This window comes from Chlorocebus sabaeus, chromosome 7, assembly GCF_047675955.1.
Source record: "Chlorocebus sabaeus isolate Y175 chromosome 7, mChlSab1.0.hap1, whole genome shotgun sequence".
Lineage (NCBI taxonomy): Eukaryota > Metazoa > Chordata > Mammalia > Primates > Cercopithecidae > Chlorocebus > Chlorocebus sabaeus.
Window position 1 is genome coordinate 54,570,300 of NC_132910.1, and position 19,759 is coordinate 54,590,058.

The 19,759-nt window shown below is 36.8% G+C and overlaps 2 protein-coding genes across 9 annotated transcripts in view; both read right to left on the bottom strand.

Annotated features, from left to right (window-relative positions):
• The window catches only part of SLC9B1 (solute carrier family 9 member B1), a 114,042-nt gene extending 113,450 nt beyond the window's left edge, over nucleotides 1–592 (bottom strand). Inside the window, exon 1 of the mRNA XM_007999416.3 lies at nucleotides 499–592. The gene's annotated coding sequence lies outside the window, so the exon portion shown is untranslated. The remainder of the gene's footprint in view (nucleotides 1–498) is intronic.
• The window catches only part of SLC9B2 (solute carrier family 9 member B2), a 60,329-nt gene continuing 40,679 nt past the window's right edge, over nucleotides 110–19,759 (bottom strand). For 3 of the 8 annotated variants that reach the window (XM_007999411.3, XM_007999409.3, XM_073017522.1), the window contains exons 10-12: nucleotides 12,452–12,560; nucleotides 9,501–9,637; nucleotides 1,082–7,499 (exon numbers count right to left, since the gene is read on the bottom strand). In XM_007999411.3, the coding sequence (XP_007997602.1) occupies nucleotides 7,278–7,499; nucleotides 9,501–9,637; nucleotides 12,452–12,560 (468 nt within the window). In that variant the 3' untranslated portion in view covers nucleotides 1,082–7,277. Of the gene's footprint in view, nucleotides 9,638–12,451; nucleotides 12,561–19,759 lie in introns of all 8 variants that reach the window. The other 5 variants (XM_037990433.2, XM_007999410.3, XM_007999415.3 and 2 more) reach the window with 4 other exon arrangements.

A 19,759-nucleotide genomic window follows, 5' to 3' on the forward strand; every position in this document is an offset into this window, starting at 1 on the left:
TGCTTGTCCACTGGGTTAAAGCCAAGAGGAGTAAACAGGATTAAGGGGCATGGAGGTGGGTGGGTGAGGGAAGACAGCTTTCTCAGGATGGGCAACCAATCCCAGAATCTTCAATCACAGGAGCATGTATGTGAAGGTTTATTTGCAGGGATCCACCATTTGTAAAATAGTACACGCTTAATAAAATTAATTTTGCAGTCAATCTTGACTGACAGATCTCTTCTTTCTTACTGCAGAGTATTTGTAAACTAAGAAAAACAGGAGGAAGGAGAACAAAGAAGAGAGATGTGGGATGAGAGAGTAAGGAAAGGAATCACGAAGAGGAGAGACAATGTCTGTGGCTATTTTCCCAGCGTCTGGGAGAGGAGCCCAAGCATCCCATTGAACTGAGGGGGAAGAAAGGCCCTCCTGGGGCCTACCGCAAGGAAATGATCGCGGGAGACCCGGGACTGGCACCAAAGGGCTTGGAAGGGCGGAGTTAAGAAAAATGGGCCGTACCTACAACTTTTTGCGCAGCCCTCGCTGGCCCGGGAGCCCAGTAACCGTTGCGTAAGCCACGCGCCACCCAGGTGGGCAGGGTAGTGACTCGAAAGCCTGGCTAGACTTCCGCGCAGGGGCGGGGCGGGGCGGGGCGGGGCGAGGGGGCGGCAGCGCGTTTAAGTGACGTCTTGGCTTCCCGCGCCAGCAGAGACCAGGGTTCTGGGGCTCCCGGAACTGTCTGGTGTGTTTTCTGTCTATTGAACCCTTTCCTTTTGACGTCTCTTCTGAATATTGACTCATCGGGTTGTAGAAATCCAGGGACAGAGTTGACATCACTGGGCATTTTAGCCAAAAAGCAGTGTTCGGGACTGCATGTGCCAGAAGTAAACTTGTCAAAACTCAGATTGTTTCCCCTAAAGTCAGCTTGAAGTGCAACGGTAAAAGAGCATGGTCTCTCCCCAAGACGGCCTGAGCTTAAACTGCAGCACTGTCACTTGCTAGCTATGGGACCTAGGCAAATACATCATCTCCCTGAGGTTGTCTTCTCATCTCTAAAGGAGGCTGTGGTGGTGGTGTGAGAATAAATGAGTCACAGCAAGTGTCTGGAACAAAGACGCTGTGTATAAAGTAAACAATATACTGTTATCAACATAAAACCTTTTTTGTTTGTTTTTTTCCCCTGCCTGAAATCTCATGTGGAAAGTTGTATGTGAAAGAAATGAAAGCAGAGCTGCGTTGATGGTGGACCCAGAAGCTTTGACCTTTCAGTCCCAAAGTTTCCAGGAATATAATCCACGCTTCCTATAAAAGACAAAAACAACCGTTACTGGAGAAAGTGCAAATTTCTTAGACAGATAAACGGCCCATTCCTATCTAATGTTTCTCCTGACACTCAAAACAATGTTTACTCTTGAACACTGTATTCCTTTTTGACTCAGTGTGTTTTCTAACGTTAATTCCTCTACCGGAGTGTTCTTTTTCTTAGTCATCATCTAAGATCTGATTCAAATTACAGTTCCTTCTTGGGTAACTTAAATACGAAATTATCTTTTTATTGGTTTTGTTGTTGTTGTTGAGACAGGGTCTCACTCTATTACCCCGGCCGGAGTGCAGTGCGATCTAGGCTCCCTGCAGCCTCCGCCTCCTTGGTTCAAGGGATCCTCCTGCCAACTGAGTAGCTGGGACTACAGGCGGGCGCCACCACCCCTGGCTAATTTTTTTTATTTCTAGTAGAGAGGAGTTTCACATGTTGCCCAGGAGGCCTTGAACTCCTGGACTTAAGTGATCTGCCCGCCTTGGCTTGCCACAGTGCTGGGATTACAAGCATGGGCCACCACAGCCCTGCCCTTTTTATTGTTTTTAACACCTTCCCTCCCTCAGCGTGATACAGACATCTCAGCAAGGATTTAATTTTCTTCCTCATTTCAGGAGAGTAGACAGGGTTTCATGATTACAGGATTAAGGGAATGTTTTGTACTCACGAAAAGGAAATGTTTTGTACTCACAGGAAAAGCAGGTAGATCCCTAAAGATAATGGGAGGTGGGACAGATGGTCGAGCTGGGAAGGAAGACCTTTGCTAGGAGTCTGTTTGCCTCCAGGGCACTGCTCTTACGCTCTAGAAGGAATGGGCTCCTGGACAGGTAAGTGTCTTAAGGTCCACGTAAGGAAGATGGAGGGCACATCAACAAATGGAGTTTTGGAATTCTCACCAGGCCAGAGGGCTCAGGCTGGATTTGAGTCAGTCAACTATAAATATATTACGTGCTCCCCAAATGCCATGAAGCAATTCCCACCTGTTACGGAGAGGTACATAAATGATTCATATAAAAATATAATGTTCTGAGATATTGACAAAATATAGTGGTTCATTGGGAGACAATATAATGAAAATTTACCAATAAAAAAATTTAAATAATTATCTGATAACCTTTCTTATAAAAATTAATAGTATTTTAAAACTAAGTAAATTAATTATATTTGCAACAAGGCCATAGAAAGCAAAAGCTTTTGAGGAATAAGGAGAATCTTAACTGAGAGCAATTTTTTAAAACTATATTTGACATGATAAAAAAAGTTTTAAAACTTTCTACATAAATATTTTCATACTTCTGAAAGTACTTCAATAAAAATAAAAATTTGGCCAATGATCTATTTAGTATGATTTCAGTGCCAAATTTCTTTTCTAGTTTTATCTCTAATTCTCTTCATCAGTCTCAAGTGCTAATCACTTTCTACGCTCCAGGATTTACTGTTTTCAAAACTTTGCTAATATGCCAGCCTCCCACATTAGTTGTTCCCATCTTCACCTTACTCCCTAATATTACCCCATCCATCCAGATCCTCTCCATTCTTCAAGATCTAGTTCAAGTATTAGCTCCTCTAAGATTTCCTCAACTTCTACACTAAAAACACTTTTGAATTATTCACTTGGATTATAGCTATTTGTACATATCTTATTTCCTTCTAAGGTTCTTAAAGGCAAGTTATCATGCCTTGTTCATATTTGTATTCCTCACAGGGTCAATTTTCCATTAGAATTCAAGTTCTATTGAAAACCAAGCTCTTGAATATCTTGTTCATCACTGTATTCCCTAGTATCTAGCACAAGATCTGGCACACAGTAGGCATGTTATAATATATTCTGAGTGAGGGAGTAAATGGATTTTAAAAACAGCTCCATGAAGGCAGGGATTTGTCTGTTTCATTCATTGCAAAATGAATATCTGAATATAAACATGAAGGCTTAGCATTCATTATGTACAACAAAATTCTTTAATCTGCATAGCATCATAAAAGTCAAATATGAAGTATTTATGTTGCCTTTCACCCAACAAATTCAGTTGATATCTTTCTGAAAATAATACATCCCCCAAAACTGCAGTATAATTTTAAAGAATCAAAACAAAATAGATGTTGATATTAAAGTAGTTTCAGTTTTGTTTGTATTTTTCTGTGTTCTAAATTTTCTGCAATGAAAAATGTGTTTTTATAATCAGAAAAAATAATCAATATTATTTTTAAAGAATGTAGTGGGTGAGATCATTTGCAAATGTATACCTGAGGAAATTTTGAGGACATCAAGGTCAATCAAGGTGATTGGGAATTAATACCACAGAGGAAAATACTGTCCTGAGAAATATGACACTTCTTTCAGGGACTGAATTATGTCCTTCCCCACAAATTTATATGTTGAAGCCCCAACTTCCAATGTGATGTATTTGGATATGAGGATTTGGGAGGGCAATTAGATTTGGGTAAGGTCATGAGGGTAGGGCCCTCATGATATGATCAGAGTACCCTTATAAGAAGAGACACCAGAGAGCTTGCTTGCTCTCTCTCGGCGTCATGTGATGACACAGTGAGAAGGTGGCCATTGGCAAGCCAGGAAGACAGACTTCGCCAGAGCCCAAAAATGCTGGCATCCTGATCTTGAACTTCCAACCTTTAATAGAAATAAGTTTCTGTTATGTAAGCCACCCAGTGTATGGTATTTTGTTATAGCAGCCCAAGCTGACTAAGATAGACTAAGCAGACTAAGATCCAAACTGTTGTGTGGCAAGTAGCTTTCTGATATTGAGAGAGGATCCCCTTACTCTCAGATTTAGTCAGTATGTTTATTAAATGTCTATTGTGTTCCATGTCCTGTGAAAAATGCTGAGGATTCAAGGATAATTAAGAAAAGGTTCCTACCCATAGGGAGCTGGTTTAATAAGAGACAAACATGTAAATAAACTTTAAAAAGTGTTTTATGTGCTCTGACAGAAGTGTGTATAAGGGGCCCAAAAGTTAGAGTAATTGTTTCTATCTGTGGTTTAAGTGGGGATAGGTTGGGTTGGTCAGTATTCTATTAGGTTAACCCTAAGTTCACCAACCAAGTCAAGAGATGTGGCTTTCCATGTGGCGACAAACCCTGGCCTTCACATGGTGAGCCCTGCTGAATGGTCAGCCTCTGTCATTCTTGACCTCACCAGCTCCATGATATGTAACAGCAACATAGTCTTATAGCAATTAATAAATTCCTACAAAGAGCTTTCAGGAATAGGCACAAATTTCAGAGATCTAATAGAGGAAGTCAAAAGGCCAGCACTGGGCAGTCACAGAGATTTAGATGGTGGCTACCCTCTTAGAGGTTGAAAAGAGCTTGCTGCATGACCTGCAAAATGAAACAGGTATTGGCAGTGGCTGTTTGAGGTGTCCTTCAATCATTTCTATACTTTGTGGACTTCCATTTCTAATTTTCCTAGGGGCCTTAAACATATTCAACAGTATTCTGATTTAGTTATACTAACTGTATTTTGTATAAGTTAATAAATATTCCAAGCCTGTTACTTGGAGAAAATGCCACTGATGACCTGGGAAACAGCATGAAGTTTAACACTTTTTGGTCTCACATCCCTTTTGCTGGCTAAGTCCTAATCATCCCTCAGCCAATACCCTACTTTCTCTAGGAAGCTGTGCCTAAACTCCACCACCCTTGGTTTGATTGAATGCTCCTGCCACAAGCTCCCTAGCACCCCTGTAGTTCCTGCATAATAGCACTTATCATATTGTTTTGCATTCTTTTGTTTAATTGTCTGTCGTCTCTATTGGACTGTTAAATCCTTAAGGACAGGGACGATATTATTCTGATGTGGTGCCTGGATCTCAAAAGCTTTCAGTAAGTATTTTCTGGATGCATCTACTTTTAAAGCCAGGAAAAATAGAGGACCAGATGATTATTAAGTTTATGGTGCTTCCAGCAAAGTGCACTTAACCAATGAAGTTCAGTTCAAAACACTTATCTGACCTTTGGTATAAATTAATCAAGTCCAAACCAAGAGCATAAACATTAAAGGAATACAGCACCATAGGGTAACCAAAGTCAAGCTGACATAAAATTAAAGGCTATTTAGGAGAAGTGAATATTAAACTAGTTTTGAATAGAGGTGAAAGCCATGGTGGATGGGGCTCAAACAGAAGTCTAATGAAGAGAGGAATGGACAGGCTTTATTTACGCAGATCAACTTGGTGGGATTAGGATATTCATAATTCATTAATCTAATACATATTTAATATCTGTTTCAAGATTAAAATGAACTTTGAATTCCAGGTCGAGGAGTTTAGATAGGATATGACAAGTATATAATAAATACTTCAGGTACACAGATAACATGATAAAAACTGTAAACTGTATGTGAATGTGATTATTTCAGTAACTACACAGAAGATGACCTAGAGTGAAGAGGAACTTACGAGTGATACACAAAAGCAGAGATGGCCTGTTACAAAGTAGGATAAAATATGACCTATGCAGGTAAGTTGTTCTTCTAATATTTTCTCTGCTGGCAAGTCACAATTTCTGAAATTCCTGCCACAGAAGTCACTCTTTTGGTTTAAGGCAATGTCTTTCAAAAGCTTTTGTTTGCATGTAAGAATATGCTACTAAGTGATGGTAACATCCAACACAGTGGAAACTCTGGCCCCGAAAATCTGATGTTCCGTTCCTCCTAGGAGTATGAATGCTTACCTAGAGACAACACTTAGCTGCCTCACAGCTCTATATGATCATTACCAATAAATGTAGGAGAAGAGATGTGTCCAACTTCCACATCCCTTCCTCAAAAATACTTTGCTATACTTGCATTTTTCTTGAGAGATAGAATGGAGACATCGTAGAGATCCATTTTTAACCCATTTATGCCTAATGTTCCATTATTAGAACGCTAAGCCTGTGGGAGTTATTTATATCCTACTGCTCAAGGTCATCGCCAAGGTCTGATTTTTCACAAAAAATGTTTGCAACCTCTGGTGTAAATAGGTTAAGCCATGTCCTAAGCTAGGACATGGCAGAGCTTCAGGACAGAAAGACATGGGACTCTGAGCAGACCTCATGAGCAGAGTAACCCTGTTAGTATTAACCAACCAGCCAGTTTCATTCGAGGGAAATAGAATTCTATTTTAAGCACTGTATTTTTTGTTTTTTCATTATAGCACATTACCCTAATGTAATATTCATGAGACTGGCATAGATTTGAAACTTACCTGTCTCCCACCTAGAAATGGGAAGAGCCTAAACATATGGGTCATAAGAAACAAATAAAAAAAGGGCTGGATTACGGCACTCCTTAGGGGAAGGTAGACTCACATGGGCGGCTGAAATAAAGGAACCTGTGTGGTCAGCTAGGGGGCAGGATAAAGTTTTCTGACATCTGGAGGGGGCAAGAGGATGAACCAATGAAGATATTTCATGTACTTTAAAATTTTGGTGGGACCAATCAGTTACGGTAATTTAAAGAAAGGTAGTAAGGGAAGGAGAAATGGAGAAAAGGCAGATTATCAGGGAAAACGAGGGTAGAAATTCATGAGCGACTGCATTATGATGTTTAACAACAAAAACAAAACCAAAAAAGAGGAGCCAAAACCAGTTCAAAGCATCAGAGCCTGGGCAAATATGAATCAGGAAACTGTGAAAGGTAAAAGTTAGAGCAATCCGAGCTGGAGAGGATACTGAAGCTGGTCTTTCCCATGTTAACTGTAAACTGTAAACTGTGGTAGTACATTAAAGTAGATATGTCCTTATGCAAATTAAGATGGATGATAAAGGGGTGTTTGGAAAAAAAGGTAGAGAGATTAAGGTTGGTGATATAGATCATTACCCCCCACATGGAAAGAGCAAGGGCTAAAAATCCTGTTTAAAGAAATAGCTACACTTCTGGTTCTATTACATTTTAAGCTTAAACATTACATATTTCAATGTGCATCTCGAAAAAAGTAGCAGCTTTCTAATCATTATGCTCAGCACTCTCTCTTTTCACCTCTAAACTTGCACAGAAGTCTCTCCTTGAACTTCTTCATCTTTATTTTGATGTTCAACTTTCTGCAGAAGCCTGGGGCCCAGTAAACCAATAAGCAGACTTCCAATTGGGGCTGTGATAAGGATGGACAAAAATGCCACTGTCAACACATCCATTCCGTAGTCTTCTAATTGTTTCTCTCCATGTGACCTTGCTGTGTCCAAAGCCACAGATCCTATTGCAGCCTATAAAAGTTTAAGAGTTAAGATGGAATCATGATAAGACAAGCACATATAAAAAAAGTGAATTTTTTTATTGTTTGCAAAAGCAAATTGCTTGGTTTTTTGCTCAACTAAAAAAGTTGTTTTAGTCTTCTTTCAAAGTGTATTGCAGGGTTTTTTTTTGTTTTGGTTTTTTACTTTTTTAGAGACAGGGTCTCGCTGTGTTGCCCAGACTGGTCTTGAACTCCTGGCCTCAAGTGATCCTCCCTCCTAAGCCTCCCAAAGTGCTGGGATTACAGGTGTAAGTTATGTGCCCAGCTCAGCTGGTTCTGATGATTTAAAAACTCTCTCTGCCCTTGCATGGGAACATACTGATGACTCATTTGTACCTATCTGTGTAAGGTAGGGTTACATAAATATCAGTAAAATACATTTCAAAACACAAAGCAAATCCAGACTCACAATATTAATTAAATATAACATAAAGTTCTATGTACTAAATTTTTCCTGAATAAAGATGAAAATTATTGGTCATCTCCTTTTATCTTAGGAATTTGGAACTAAAAAATAAGATGAAAAACATGCAGTGATACCTACTGAAAACTGTTAAATTTTAAATAAATACATATGACTTTAGAGCTTAAACTCATTTTCAAACATCATGAAACATGAAAATAGTGGACACCTTGACAACTTGAAGCTGATTTTATTAGGTATTTGGTCAACTCTTTGCCTCACAAGTTGGTGAAATATTTTATTTTGAATGTATCTATTGGACAGTATTATGAAAATTCTCGGTTTCTTATAGAGGTAAAATGCAATATTATCAGTGCAGATGGGAAAAATGTATTAATTAATCTGGTTTTCCCTTATTCCACAGAGAACAATGTAAGCCTCTAAGACAATGAAAAAGGAAAGTGTGCATCAGACACAATGGCAGAAACTACTAATTGCTCACAAAAACCTGAATGCCCCCTTTCCCTTCTACAATAGAACTCCTGAAGTTTGGTTGGTCACATTGCTGTCCAGAGACCTTTTTATAGAACTCTTAGCCATTATGTTTCAGACATTTTTGAAAGTCTGATGGGGTGGGGGAAATTCTGGAGTAATGCCCAAATGCAAAGAGCATATAATTGAAATCTGGAATATAATTACTGAGCATACACATCCCCCAAAGCCTCCTAAGTGAAAAACCTTGATTTTAATTCCTTAATAACAGAAATTTGAATATTTAATTATAAAATAATCTGGGACAAAACAGTTAAATGTTGTTTGATGTAATTAGTCTGAAAATATACAACCAACGATACATCACATTTGCAACAAATCATAATCTATATAGTTCTAACTTAATTAGCAATCATAGGTATTCTAACAAATGCATGGTCAACAAATTCAAGCACCTATCTATAATAGCTTTATCACGTTTATTAGAATGCATAAATTTTCATTTAAGTGAATGAGACATTTGCCAGGAAGTTCAGTGAGTTTTGAATAATTAATACCAACTAATAATCTAGGAAATCAATACAGTACTTTCTAGGTTGTTTTTCAATAAATCTTTTCTCCATTACATACAAAGACTGGTCAAGCTTAACTGATCGTCAATCATATTAACATTAAAATATCTCCAAACATTAAGGGAGCCATGTTATTTCTATTTTATTCTTTTCTTGGAAGCTATTGACTTGAAAAGAGTTAACAACTCTTTCCTTGGGTGACTTAGAGAGTGCTGACTGATGAAATTCAAACTCTTCTTTCCTGTTACTACTGCTTTCTAGTAGAATAGGGATTTACTGGATTTTTACTTGTACCCTGGTGATCTAAGGAAATTTAATGAGCTATCACATTTAAGGAATGAATATACCAAAAATACAGGTTTTAAAGAATAGATTAGGATAAACTTTTCATAAATCCACTTCAATTACTTATTTTCACTAAATTTAAACAAGCCCTCTGATTCAATATTTCAAGGTGTCATGCAAAAATAGCAGTTAAAATACTAAGCCATCCTATCCATCATACCTGAACTGTGGCCTTTGGAAGCCATGCAAAAGAAATAAATATCTTTTCTTTTAAGTTAAAACCAGCAAAACACACCATCAGAAATGTAGTCAAAATTCGTATCAATACTGCAATGCCTACGGTGGCAACACAAAGGCCTGTAAGAAATATTCAATTTTTAGAAATAATAAAATACTAGGAGAGAAACTGTATCTCATGGTAACTAATTCAAAATAACCATCAACAGAAATAATTTTTAAAGCATTAAAAAATTACAAATACAAAAATGTTTAGGCAGAATATATAAAAACAATTAATATTAAGGATCAATCTGGCTATTTGTTTAAAATAAGGTGTTTCCTTAGATTAAAACCAGAAATTAAGCATATTTGAATTCTTATATGGGAGATTTGAATGTTATGTATGTATTATGCTTTATAGCAAGAACCATGCTTTTTCATGTGTGTAGGAAGAATTTATTAAATGATATGATTAAATGATAAGTAATAAGCTTTAAACTAAGTACTGGGTACACATAAATGTATAATATATAGACTTTGCCTCAAAGTCAGAGGAAGACAGAAACATAAACAACTAATTCATAGATTATACAGGAAGTGAGGTATAAACAAATTGAGGGCATAAAAGAGGGAAAAGTAATATTTTCACCCAAAAAGTCAATAATTCTTTACAGGGTATAAGACCAGAAGTGATATCCGAAGTGTTTATGAGCCAGTATGGAGGGAATTAGCCAATCAGAGCTGGCTGGGCACTGACCAATCAGAACAGACACTGGCAGTCTACCACTGTTTCACCATACTGATGTGTAATGGTCGTACTGGTCCCAATTATCCCTGGTTAACATACACAGCTACTCCATGTAGTCCTGTATTACTCTGTTGATAAAGACAAGTTCATCATCATTTGCCAAACAAGGGATTGTGACTAGTGCTGCTGCATGCTACTGGACCTAAGAATGGTACAGCTAAGATGACTCCTGAGTATTAGGTGATTTTTTAAAAAGTAACATTTGTTGAGTGTTTACTCTGTGCCAAGTGCTGTACTAAGCTTTAAATGTATCATTTTACTTAGTACTTACAACCTGTGGGATAAGTATTATTTTATAGTTGAAAAAACCAGAAACTCAGAAAGGATAAGTACTTTTCTCAAATTCAAAGGGTTGATAAAACATCAGATAGACATAGCGGGAGGATCTGTTGTAAATCTGCCAGATGGCTTTTTTATGGGAAAGTTCTGTGGTTCTTTGTTGAAAGGTATTTCTTCAAGGTTGGAACGTATTCAAAAATATCTGTAGCCTGAAGTACAAGATAAAGAGTTGATACCATTCCCAGAAGGAAACATTGAAAGTTTGAGAAGAGGATGAGAAGGAACTTTTACTTGAGTTTGAAGTTTAACAGGACATACAAGTGGTGCTGTCCAATCAACAACTGGATATATTGATTTAGAGATACATAGTTTGGAATTATACAGTTTACAGTTGATGTCACTAGTATAGATAAGGTTAGAGAAGTGATATAGAGCCAGAGGCACAGAAGGCCTTGGAAAGAACTTTGATAAAGGGCAGCGTTTAAGCTACATGTGGTGTAAGGAAAGGCTCAAACAGCACTGGGAAATAAGAAGTTTAAGAACTTAATATAAAGAAGTGTTAGAGGGTCAAAAGCAGCAAATGCTGCTGAGAGATCAAGTAAAGCAAAGACTGGATTTAGCAATATTACCTTGGTGAGAGCTTGGCAGGTTGTGTGATAGGCAGAAGCTGGGCTAAAATGTATAGAAGGAGGAAATAGGAACTGAAGTGGAAAGGGGAATGTAGTGACCTATTTTGAAAAGTCTGAAAAGAAGATGAGAGAGGTAGCATGGTAGAGATGGGGGGAAGTGAAATAGAGAAATTAGATATATATATATATAAGTTTAACATATTATTTTAATACACATTATTTTAATTGTAGTAAAATACACACAACATTCACCATCGTAACGATTTTTATGTGTATAGTTAGCATCATTAAGTATATTCACATTATTATGCAACCAATCTCCAGAATTTTTTCATCTTGCAGAATTTAAACTCTATACCCATTAAACAACAACTATCCATTTCCCTCTACTCCCAGCCCCTGGCAAGTACCATTTATGAGTCTGACTACTCTGGATACCTCATGTAAGTGGAATCATACAGGGTTAGTCTTTTTGTGACTGGCTTATTTCACCTAGCATAATGTTCTCAAGGTTCATCCATGTTGCAGCATGTGTCAGAAGAGAAGCATTTTTTTTTTTTAAAGACAAGAGAGATTGGAGAGTAAATTCTGAAGAGAAGAAAATTGTGACATAGATATTTACGATGTATGAGAAAAGGAAAGAATCCATACACAAGATTCGGAAGGAGGTAGCCAGAGATGGGATTCCTAGTATGGATGGAAGAATACTGTGATGGAAGGAAAGGAGGAAATAATAAGTACATGTATGCAAATTAATTTTTAAGTGCAGTGTTTTGAATCAAGAGAGTTTTAATATGATGGCTTTTGAATGTATGAATAAAATAATTAATGAACAACCAGGCATTTCTATCCCATGGGTACAAACTATAGAACTAAATAGTTGTCTTTAAAATTCTCACTCTTGTTCAGGACAAGGCTAGATGAATATTCTTACCCTTGGAAAAAGAATTGTAAGGCCTGAATTTTCTGGGTAGTGGTCAGCAGTGTCACATTTATATACAAGGAACAACATTAAATGTGTAAAATATACTGCCTTAGATGAACAAGCATTATTTTCTAACCAACTACTCTAAAAAACTTAGATCATAATTAACTTTTTATATAATTTTGACAATAGGAACCACTGTACACATACCAACTGGAGATATTTCAACTGAATATATAAAGTAGATTTTATTGGTAAGTAGGTTGACCAAAAAAGGTGAATTTTAACAAAATACACTTTTAAATTCTTACCTACAGTTTCTGGTCGGAGAGATGCAATAGATACCTCTGCTCCAATTAGTCCAAAAAGAAGGGGTTGAAAAATGTCCCAGGCAACTGCAATTATCTTTTCAACCTCTGCCTAAAAGCATAATAAAACACACACAGATTTTTATTATGTGAAGTTACAAATGCAAAGAATTTTATTAATTTGAGGTTTGAATTATTTGGCCTGAGATAAGCTTTATTTCTGTGCCATCTATAACTAAAAGGTTAGCTAGAACAGAGCAAAAAAATTGCATGAAGATCGTTCTAATACAGTTAAGATACATTAGGTGTTTTAGCATACTAAATATTAGTTTGCACATGGATGTTAATAAAAAGATTCTTACAATCTTATGAGGACTCCTACTTTTGAATACATCGTGTGTGTGTGTGCATGTGTGTATACATATTGTAATATATAGTAATGTTTTGTAGTTTAAAATTTTATGTCACCTTTCCTTCAACAATATGATTCAGAGAGCTTGCAATATTGGTACATATATGTAGATATGCCCCTATTACTGCTAAATAGTAACCTACAGTATGGAAGTACCATAGTTTATTCAATCATTTCTTTATTGACAGATCTTTAAATTGTTTCCAGTTTTATCTGTACAAAAAAATACTGTTTAAGATTATCTCAAATCATGCACAAGAGTAAAATCCAGGTTCACTAAAGTGATTATCAGTGCAATTTATCACTTTATTGCCCGTTATCTCCAATTCCTCTTTCACTGTTGCTCCACAGAATATGCAGCTGGGCCTTTAAAATATTTTTCCTTTGCCAAGTAGCACCATGTTAAACTTTGTCAGTAGAGTGTGCTAAAGAGATATTGCATGCTGAAGGTGCTTTTCTTCCTGGTTTCTATGGCTCTTCCTAGCAAGATCTTATAGCATGCACTGGTGGCTTTAGCTCTAGGTTCCTGCATCCCAGGTGGCTTTTCCAGTATCAGGGTCCTACAGTTCATGCAGCCAGCAGCACCTAGTGGCCATTAGGTTCCCTAGCATACTCCTGGGGCAGTTTCATAGCAGATTCTCTTGATCAAGATACCTCCCCATGCACCCTAGGGGATGGATCTCCTGCAAATTGGGAAGGTAGATTTTCAGCAAATTCTGCAAGCACAGCACCACAGCGACTTCTCTAGGCTCTGACAAAGTCTGGATCTCAGCCCTGTAGGCAGGAATGAGGAGGGGACAGGCTTAAGGGGATGATCTATTATAGCCATAGGCATAGCTATTCCTATATTCTTTAAGGATGTCTTCACATCTTAGTAGCCAATATCTTGTTACTCGAATCCCTGGTTTGGTTAATAATCAACTTTCCCTATTCCAGTTACTATGTGATTTCTCTTTCCTCATGGGACTCTAATTGATACAAGAACTAACTTTGTAACACATAATGCGAAAGACTCTAGGAAAACAGTGACACAACTGACTAGAGTAAAATTAAAATGTGTTGTGGAGAAAGAAGCCATAAACCAAAAAAGTGCAAACTAGAAGAAAATATCTGTACCATGTATAACAGAATAAGAAACATTAGCCAATCAATAAAAAAAGACATAGACCGTAATAGAAAAATGGGCAATGAACCCAGAGACATCATCATCATACTGAATAGGCAAAAGGGGGAAGCATTCCTTTTGAGAACCAGAATAAGACAAGGATGCCCACTTTCACCACTCCTATTTAACTGGAGTACTGGAAGTCCTAGCAGGAGCAATCAGGCAAGAGAAAGAAATAAAAGGCATCCAATTAGGAAGAGAGGAAGTCAAACTATTTCTCTTCACAGATTATACTATACCCGGAAATACTATAACAAGAATAATATAGAGATGCTATACCTAGAAAACTTCATAGTCTCTGACCAGAGGCTTCTAGATCTTATAAACAACTTCAGCAAAGTTTTAGGATAAAAAATCAATGCACAAAAATTAGTATTTGTATACACCAATAACGTACAAGCTGAGAGCCAAATCAAGAACGTGATCTCATTCACAATCGCCACAAGAAGAACAAAATATCTAGGAATACAGCTAACCAGGGAGGTAAAAAATCTCTGCAATGAGAATTACAAAACATGGCTGAAAGAAATCAGAGATGACACAAATGGAAAAACATACCATGCTCATGGATAGGAAGAATCAATATTGTTAAAATGGCCATATTGTCCAAGGCTATTTACATATTCAGTGATATTCCTATCAAACTACCAATGACATTTTTCACAGAATTAGAAAAAAAAAATTCTAAAATTCATTCGGAATCAAAAAAGAGCACGAATAGCCAAAGCAATACTAAGCAAAAAGAGCAAATCCAGGGACATCACACTACCCAACTTCAAACTATACCACAAGGCTACAGTAACTAAAACAGATGGTACTAGTACAAAAACAGACACATAGACCAATAGAACAGGCTAGATAATCCAGAAACAAAACTGCACACCTACAACCATGTGATCTTTGATAAAGCTGACAAAAACAAGCAACTGGTAAAGGACCCCCTATTCAATAAAATGTGCTGGGATAACTGGCTAACCATATGCAGAAGATTGATGATGGACCCCTTCCTTACACCGTATACAAAAATCAATTTAAGATGAATGAAATACTTAAGTGTAAATCCAAAAACTACAAAGCCCCTAGAAGATCCAGGAAATACCACTTTGGACACTGGCCCAGGCAAAGACTTCAAGATGAAGACTCCAAAAGCAATTGTGACAAAATCAAAAATTGACAAGTGGGACCTTATTAAACTAAAGAGCTCTGCACAACAGAAGATACTACCAATGGAGTAAACAGATAGCCTTTATAACAGGAGAAAATATCTGCAAACCATGCATCTGACAAAGGTCTAATGTCCAGAATCTTTAAGAAACTCAAACAAATCAACAAGCAAAAAACAACTCCATTAAAAAATGGGCAAAGCACATGAACAGACACTTCTCAAAAGGAAACATACATATAGCCAACAAGCATATAAAAATGCTCAACATCACTAATCATTGGGGAAATGCAAATCAAAACCGAAATGAGACACCATCTCTCATCAGTCGGGATGGCTATTATTATTTTTTTTAATATTTAAAATTAACCACAATATCTGAGCTTGTGGAAGTAAACTGGGTGACCAAATGTCAAAGGAAACATAACTGTACATCTTTTGATACTTTTCAATTTTTTGCAAAATTTATTTCAAATTCAGGGACACATGTGCAGGTTTGTTACATAGGTAAACTTGTGTCATGGGAATCTGTTGTACAGATTATTTCATCACTTCAGTATTAAGCCTAGTATCCATTAGTTATATTTTTCCTGATCCTATCCCTCCCACCCTCCACCCTACAATATGCCCCAGTGTGTGTTGCTCTCCTCTACATGTTCATGTGTTCTCATCATTTAGCTCCCACTTATAAGTGAAAACGTGGTATTTGGTTTTCTGTTTCTATGTTAGTTTGCTAAGGATAATGGCCACCCACTCCATCTATGTCCCTGAAAAGGACATGATCATCTTTTTTATGGCTGCAGAGTATTCGATGGGGTATATATACCACATTTTCTTTATTCAATGTATCATTAATGGGCATTTATGTTGATTTCATGTCTTTGCTATTGTGAATAGTGTTGCAATGAACATACTCATGCTTGTGTGTTTATAATAGAATGATTTATATTCCTTTGGGTATATACCCAGTAATAAGATTGCTGAGTCAAATGCATTTCTGTCTTTGGGTGTTTGAGGAATCACCACACTGTCTTCCACAATGGTTGAATTAATTTACACTTCCACCAACAGAATGGCTATTATTAAGTAAAAAAATAACAGATGATGGTGAGGTTGTGGAGAAAAGGGAATGCTGATACACTGCTAGTGGGAATGTAAATTAGTTCAGCCAATGTGGAAAGCAGTCTGGAGATTTCTCAAATAAACAGAACTACCATTTGACACAGCCATTCCATTATTGGTTATATACCCAAAGGAACAGAAATCATCCTACCATTAAGACACATGCACGTGTATATTCATTAAAGCACTATTCACAATAGCAAAGACATAGAATCAACCTACATGCCCATCAACAGTATATAGATAAATAAAATGTGGTACAGATACATCATGGAATACTATGCAGATATAAAAAATGAAAAAAGCTGGAGGCATCACACTACTTGAATGCAAACTATACTACAAGGCTACAGTAACTAAAACAGTAATGGTACTGGTACTAAGACAGACACATGGACCAAAAGAACAGGCTAGAGAACCCAGAAATAAAGCTGCACCCTTACAATCATCTGATATGTCACAAAGCCAACAAGAACAAGCAATGTGGCAAGGACTCATATACACTATGTACATATATACCATGGAATACCATGCAGTCATTAAAAAACCATGAAATCATGTCCTTTGCAGTGACATCAATGGAGCTGGAGGCCATAATCCTAAGCTAATTAATGCAGGAACAGAAAATCAAATATCACAGTTATCACTTATATGTGGGAGCTAAACAATGAGTCCACAGGGACACAAAGAAGGGCCTGATAAACACTAGGGCCTCTTTTAAAGTGGAGGGTGGCAGGAGGGTGAGGATTGAAAAAGTACCTATCAAATAGTATGCTGATTGCCTGGGTGACAAAATTGTCTGTACTCCAAGCCCTTGCAACACACCATTTATCCATGTAACAAACTTGCACATGTACCCCTTGAAACTAAAATAAAAGCCGAAAAGAAAAAGAAAAAAAGAAAAATGGGCAAAACATATGCACAACTAATTCACAGAAGAAGAGCTACAAATAGTCACAAAATCTAAGACACTAAAACTGAGTAATTATGAAACACAAATTAAATTGATATGCCTTTTTTTTTTTCAAGGGGGAACACCACGTTGGAAAAATACTAAAATGTTTTAATAGTGAAAAGTATTCATTGACTTTGTAAGGAAACTCACCACTTGACAGGACAGCAAATTGATAATGCTTTTTTGGAGGGCAATTGAGCAGTACCTGTTATACTGTCTAAGAATTTACATAGAACAGATTTTCTCATAACTAAAAAGAAGCTATATTTTTGGATGACATTTCAATGCTTATAATTACACAATTTAAGGATCTGCAATATATATACCAGGTCCTCAAATAATGTCATTTCTTTCAACATTGTTTCTCTCCAATAATGAGAAAAAAAAATCAATTCTTCATATTCTCCCCATATCTGAAAGCATTTTCTGTAATTTGGTTTCCTCCTAAATCCCAAAGATGTTCTCATTAGGTGAACTCATGTGTCTACAGGGTCCCTATCTGAATGAGTGTGGGTGTGTGTGAATGCACCCTGTGATGGGACGGCATCCTGTGTAGGGTTGGTGCCTGCCTTGTGCCCTGAGCCTCTGGGATAGGCTCAGGCCTATTATCTTACTTGTTTTTATTAACCTTTCTGAAATGTATGTGTAGATCACAATTATTTCAATGTTTAATATTCACAGTGTTTTGCTTTTTATTCAGAAGTTTGGTGATGTTTTTGTGACCAGAAATATGCCTTAGGAACTTAGCTCTTGTTTATATCAATTGGCCTATGGTAAAATTGGTTTTGTTATTTGTCCTTTCACTTCAAGTTGCAGCTTCTCAGAACCTATTGACAGTGCTAAAATGAGGACTTACTATTAATATATTCAGCAGTTTGTCATATCAACCTTCTTTGTCAACAATATTGCTACAGCACTGTAGAATTGACAAGTGTGTCATTTTCATTTTATCACATAATAGTTACAGCAATTTTTTAGATGATTATTGTATTCACTTTAGAGTTGAGAAAACTATTTGAGAAGGCAAATGACTTGCTTGGGATTATACAGCTAGAAAGTCGTAGAACTGGGATTGGCGTCCCAATCTCCATATTTTAAATCTTATGCTCTTAGTATGATATCATGCTGTTCTGGAGGTAACTATAAAAATAATAAGAGTTATTATTTACTGAATGTATTCTATGATTAAGCACTTTTCTTAGTGCTTTGTATAGGTTATTTTACCTAATGTTCCAGTCAGTGAAGTTGTTTGTCATCATCACTGGGAAGTTAGATAACTTGTACATGGTCAGACACACCTAGTAAAAGCTGTAGAGTTGAGATTGGCCTGAGGAGTCGGAGCTCTTGGCCCTATGCTATCCTTTAGAATAAGGTAAGAAAAGGAATCCAAACTTAGGACTTTGGTTTGGTTCCTACAGGAATAAGAACTTTCCTGAGTACTAAATTAGAAAAGATATGGAGAGTGCCTGCCACATGACAGAGTCAATAAACATTACTTTTCCTTCCTTTCTTTGAGGAACCATTTTGATATATTCAAATGGTGTATTCTTTTTTTTCTTTTTTCTTTTTTTTTTTTTTTGAGATGGAGGCTTGGTCTGTTACCCACGCTGGAGTGTAATGGCACGATCTCGGCTCACTGTAACCTCCGCCTGCCAGGTTCAAGCAATTCCCTGCCTCAGTCACCTGAGTAGCTGGGACTACAGGCGCGTACCACCATGCCCGGCTAATTTTTTGTATTTTTAGTAGAGATGGGGTTTCACCATGTTGGCCAAGCTGGTCTCGAGTTCCTGATCTCATGATCCGCCGGCCTTAGTCTCCCCAAGTGCTGGGATTACAGGTGTGAGCCACCGCATCCAGCCTCAAATGGTATATTCTTATCCTGGCTCTGCCACTTACTTTTTGTCCTCTGGTCAAATATTTTTGACCTTCACAATATACTTAGTATTTGTAAGCCTTGGTATCCTGATTTTAAAAGTTGCTGTAATATTTACCTTTCAAGATTATTGTTAAGAATAAATAACATATATTTCACTAACAAAGAGCTCTTCAAAAAAAATTAAAACTATTATAAGAGACTGATAGATCTGACTACATTAAAATGTAAAATATGTAAGTGTTAAAAGTGAACAATATAAAAAGGTACAAAGATTACTTAGACTTTTGTTGCTAGGACTAATCATTTAACAGAAGCCCTCGAATATGTTTCATACACTCAGAATAGTAATGAAAGTAGAAGGACTAAAAAGATTTCTGTATCAAATTCTTTTTTTTTTTTTTTTTCAAATTCTTTTTTATTTCTAAAGTGCAGACAAAGGCCACAATTTATATTTTGATTATAACACTTTAGTTGAATATCAGACATGGGCTTATATATTGCAAAACACAGAAAAACACAGAAAAGTTACAACGTATCTTCTTGTGGGTTTTTCATAACGTCAAAACTAAAATGAATTTGCCTATAAAGAAAATGGAGTTATTGAATATGCTTTGTATAA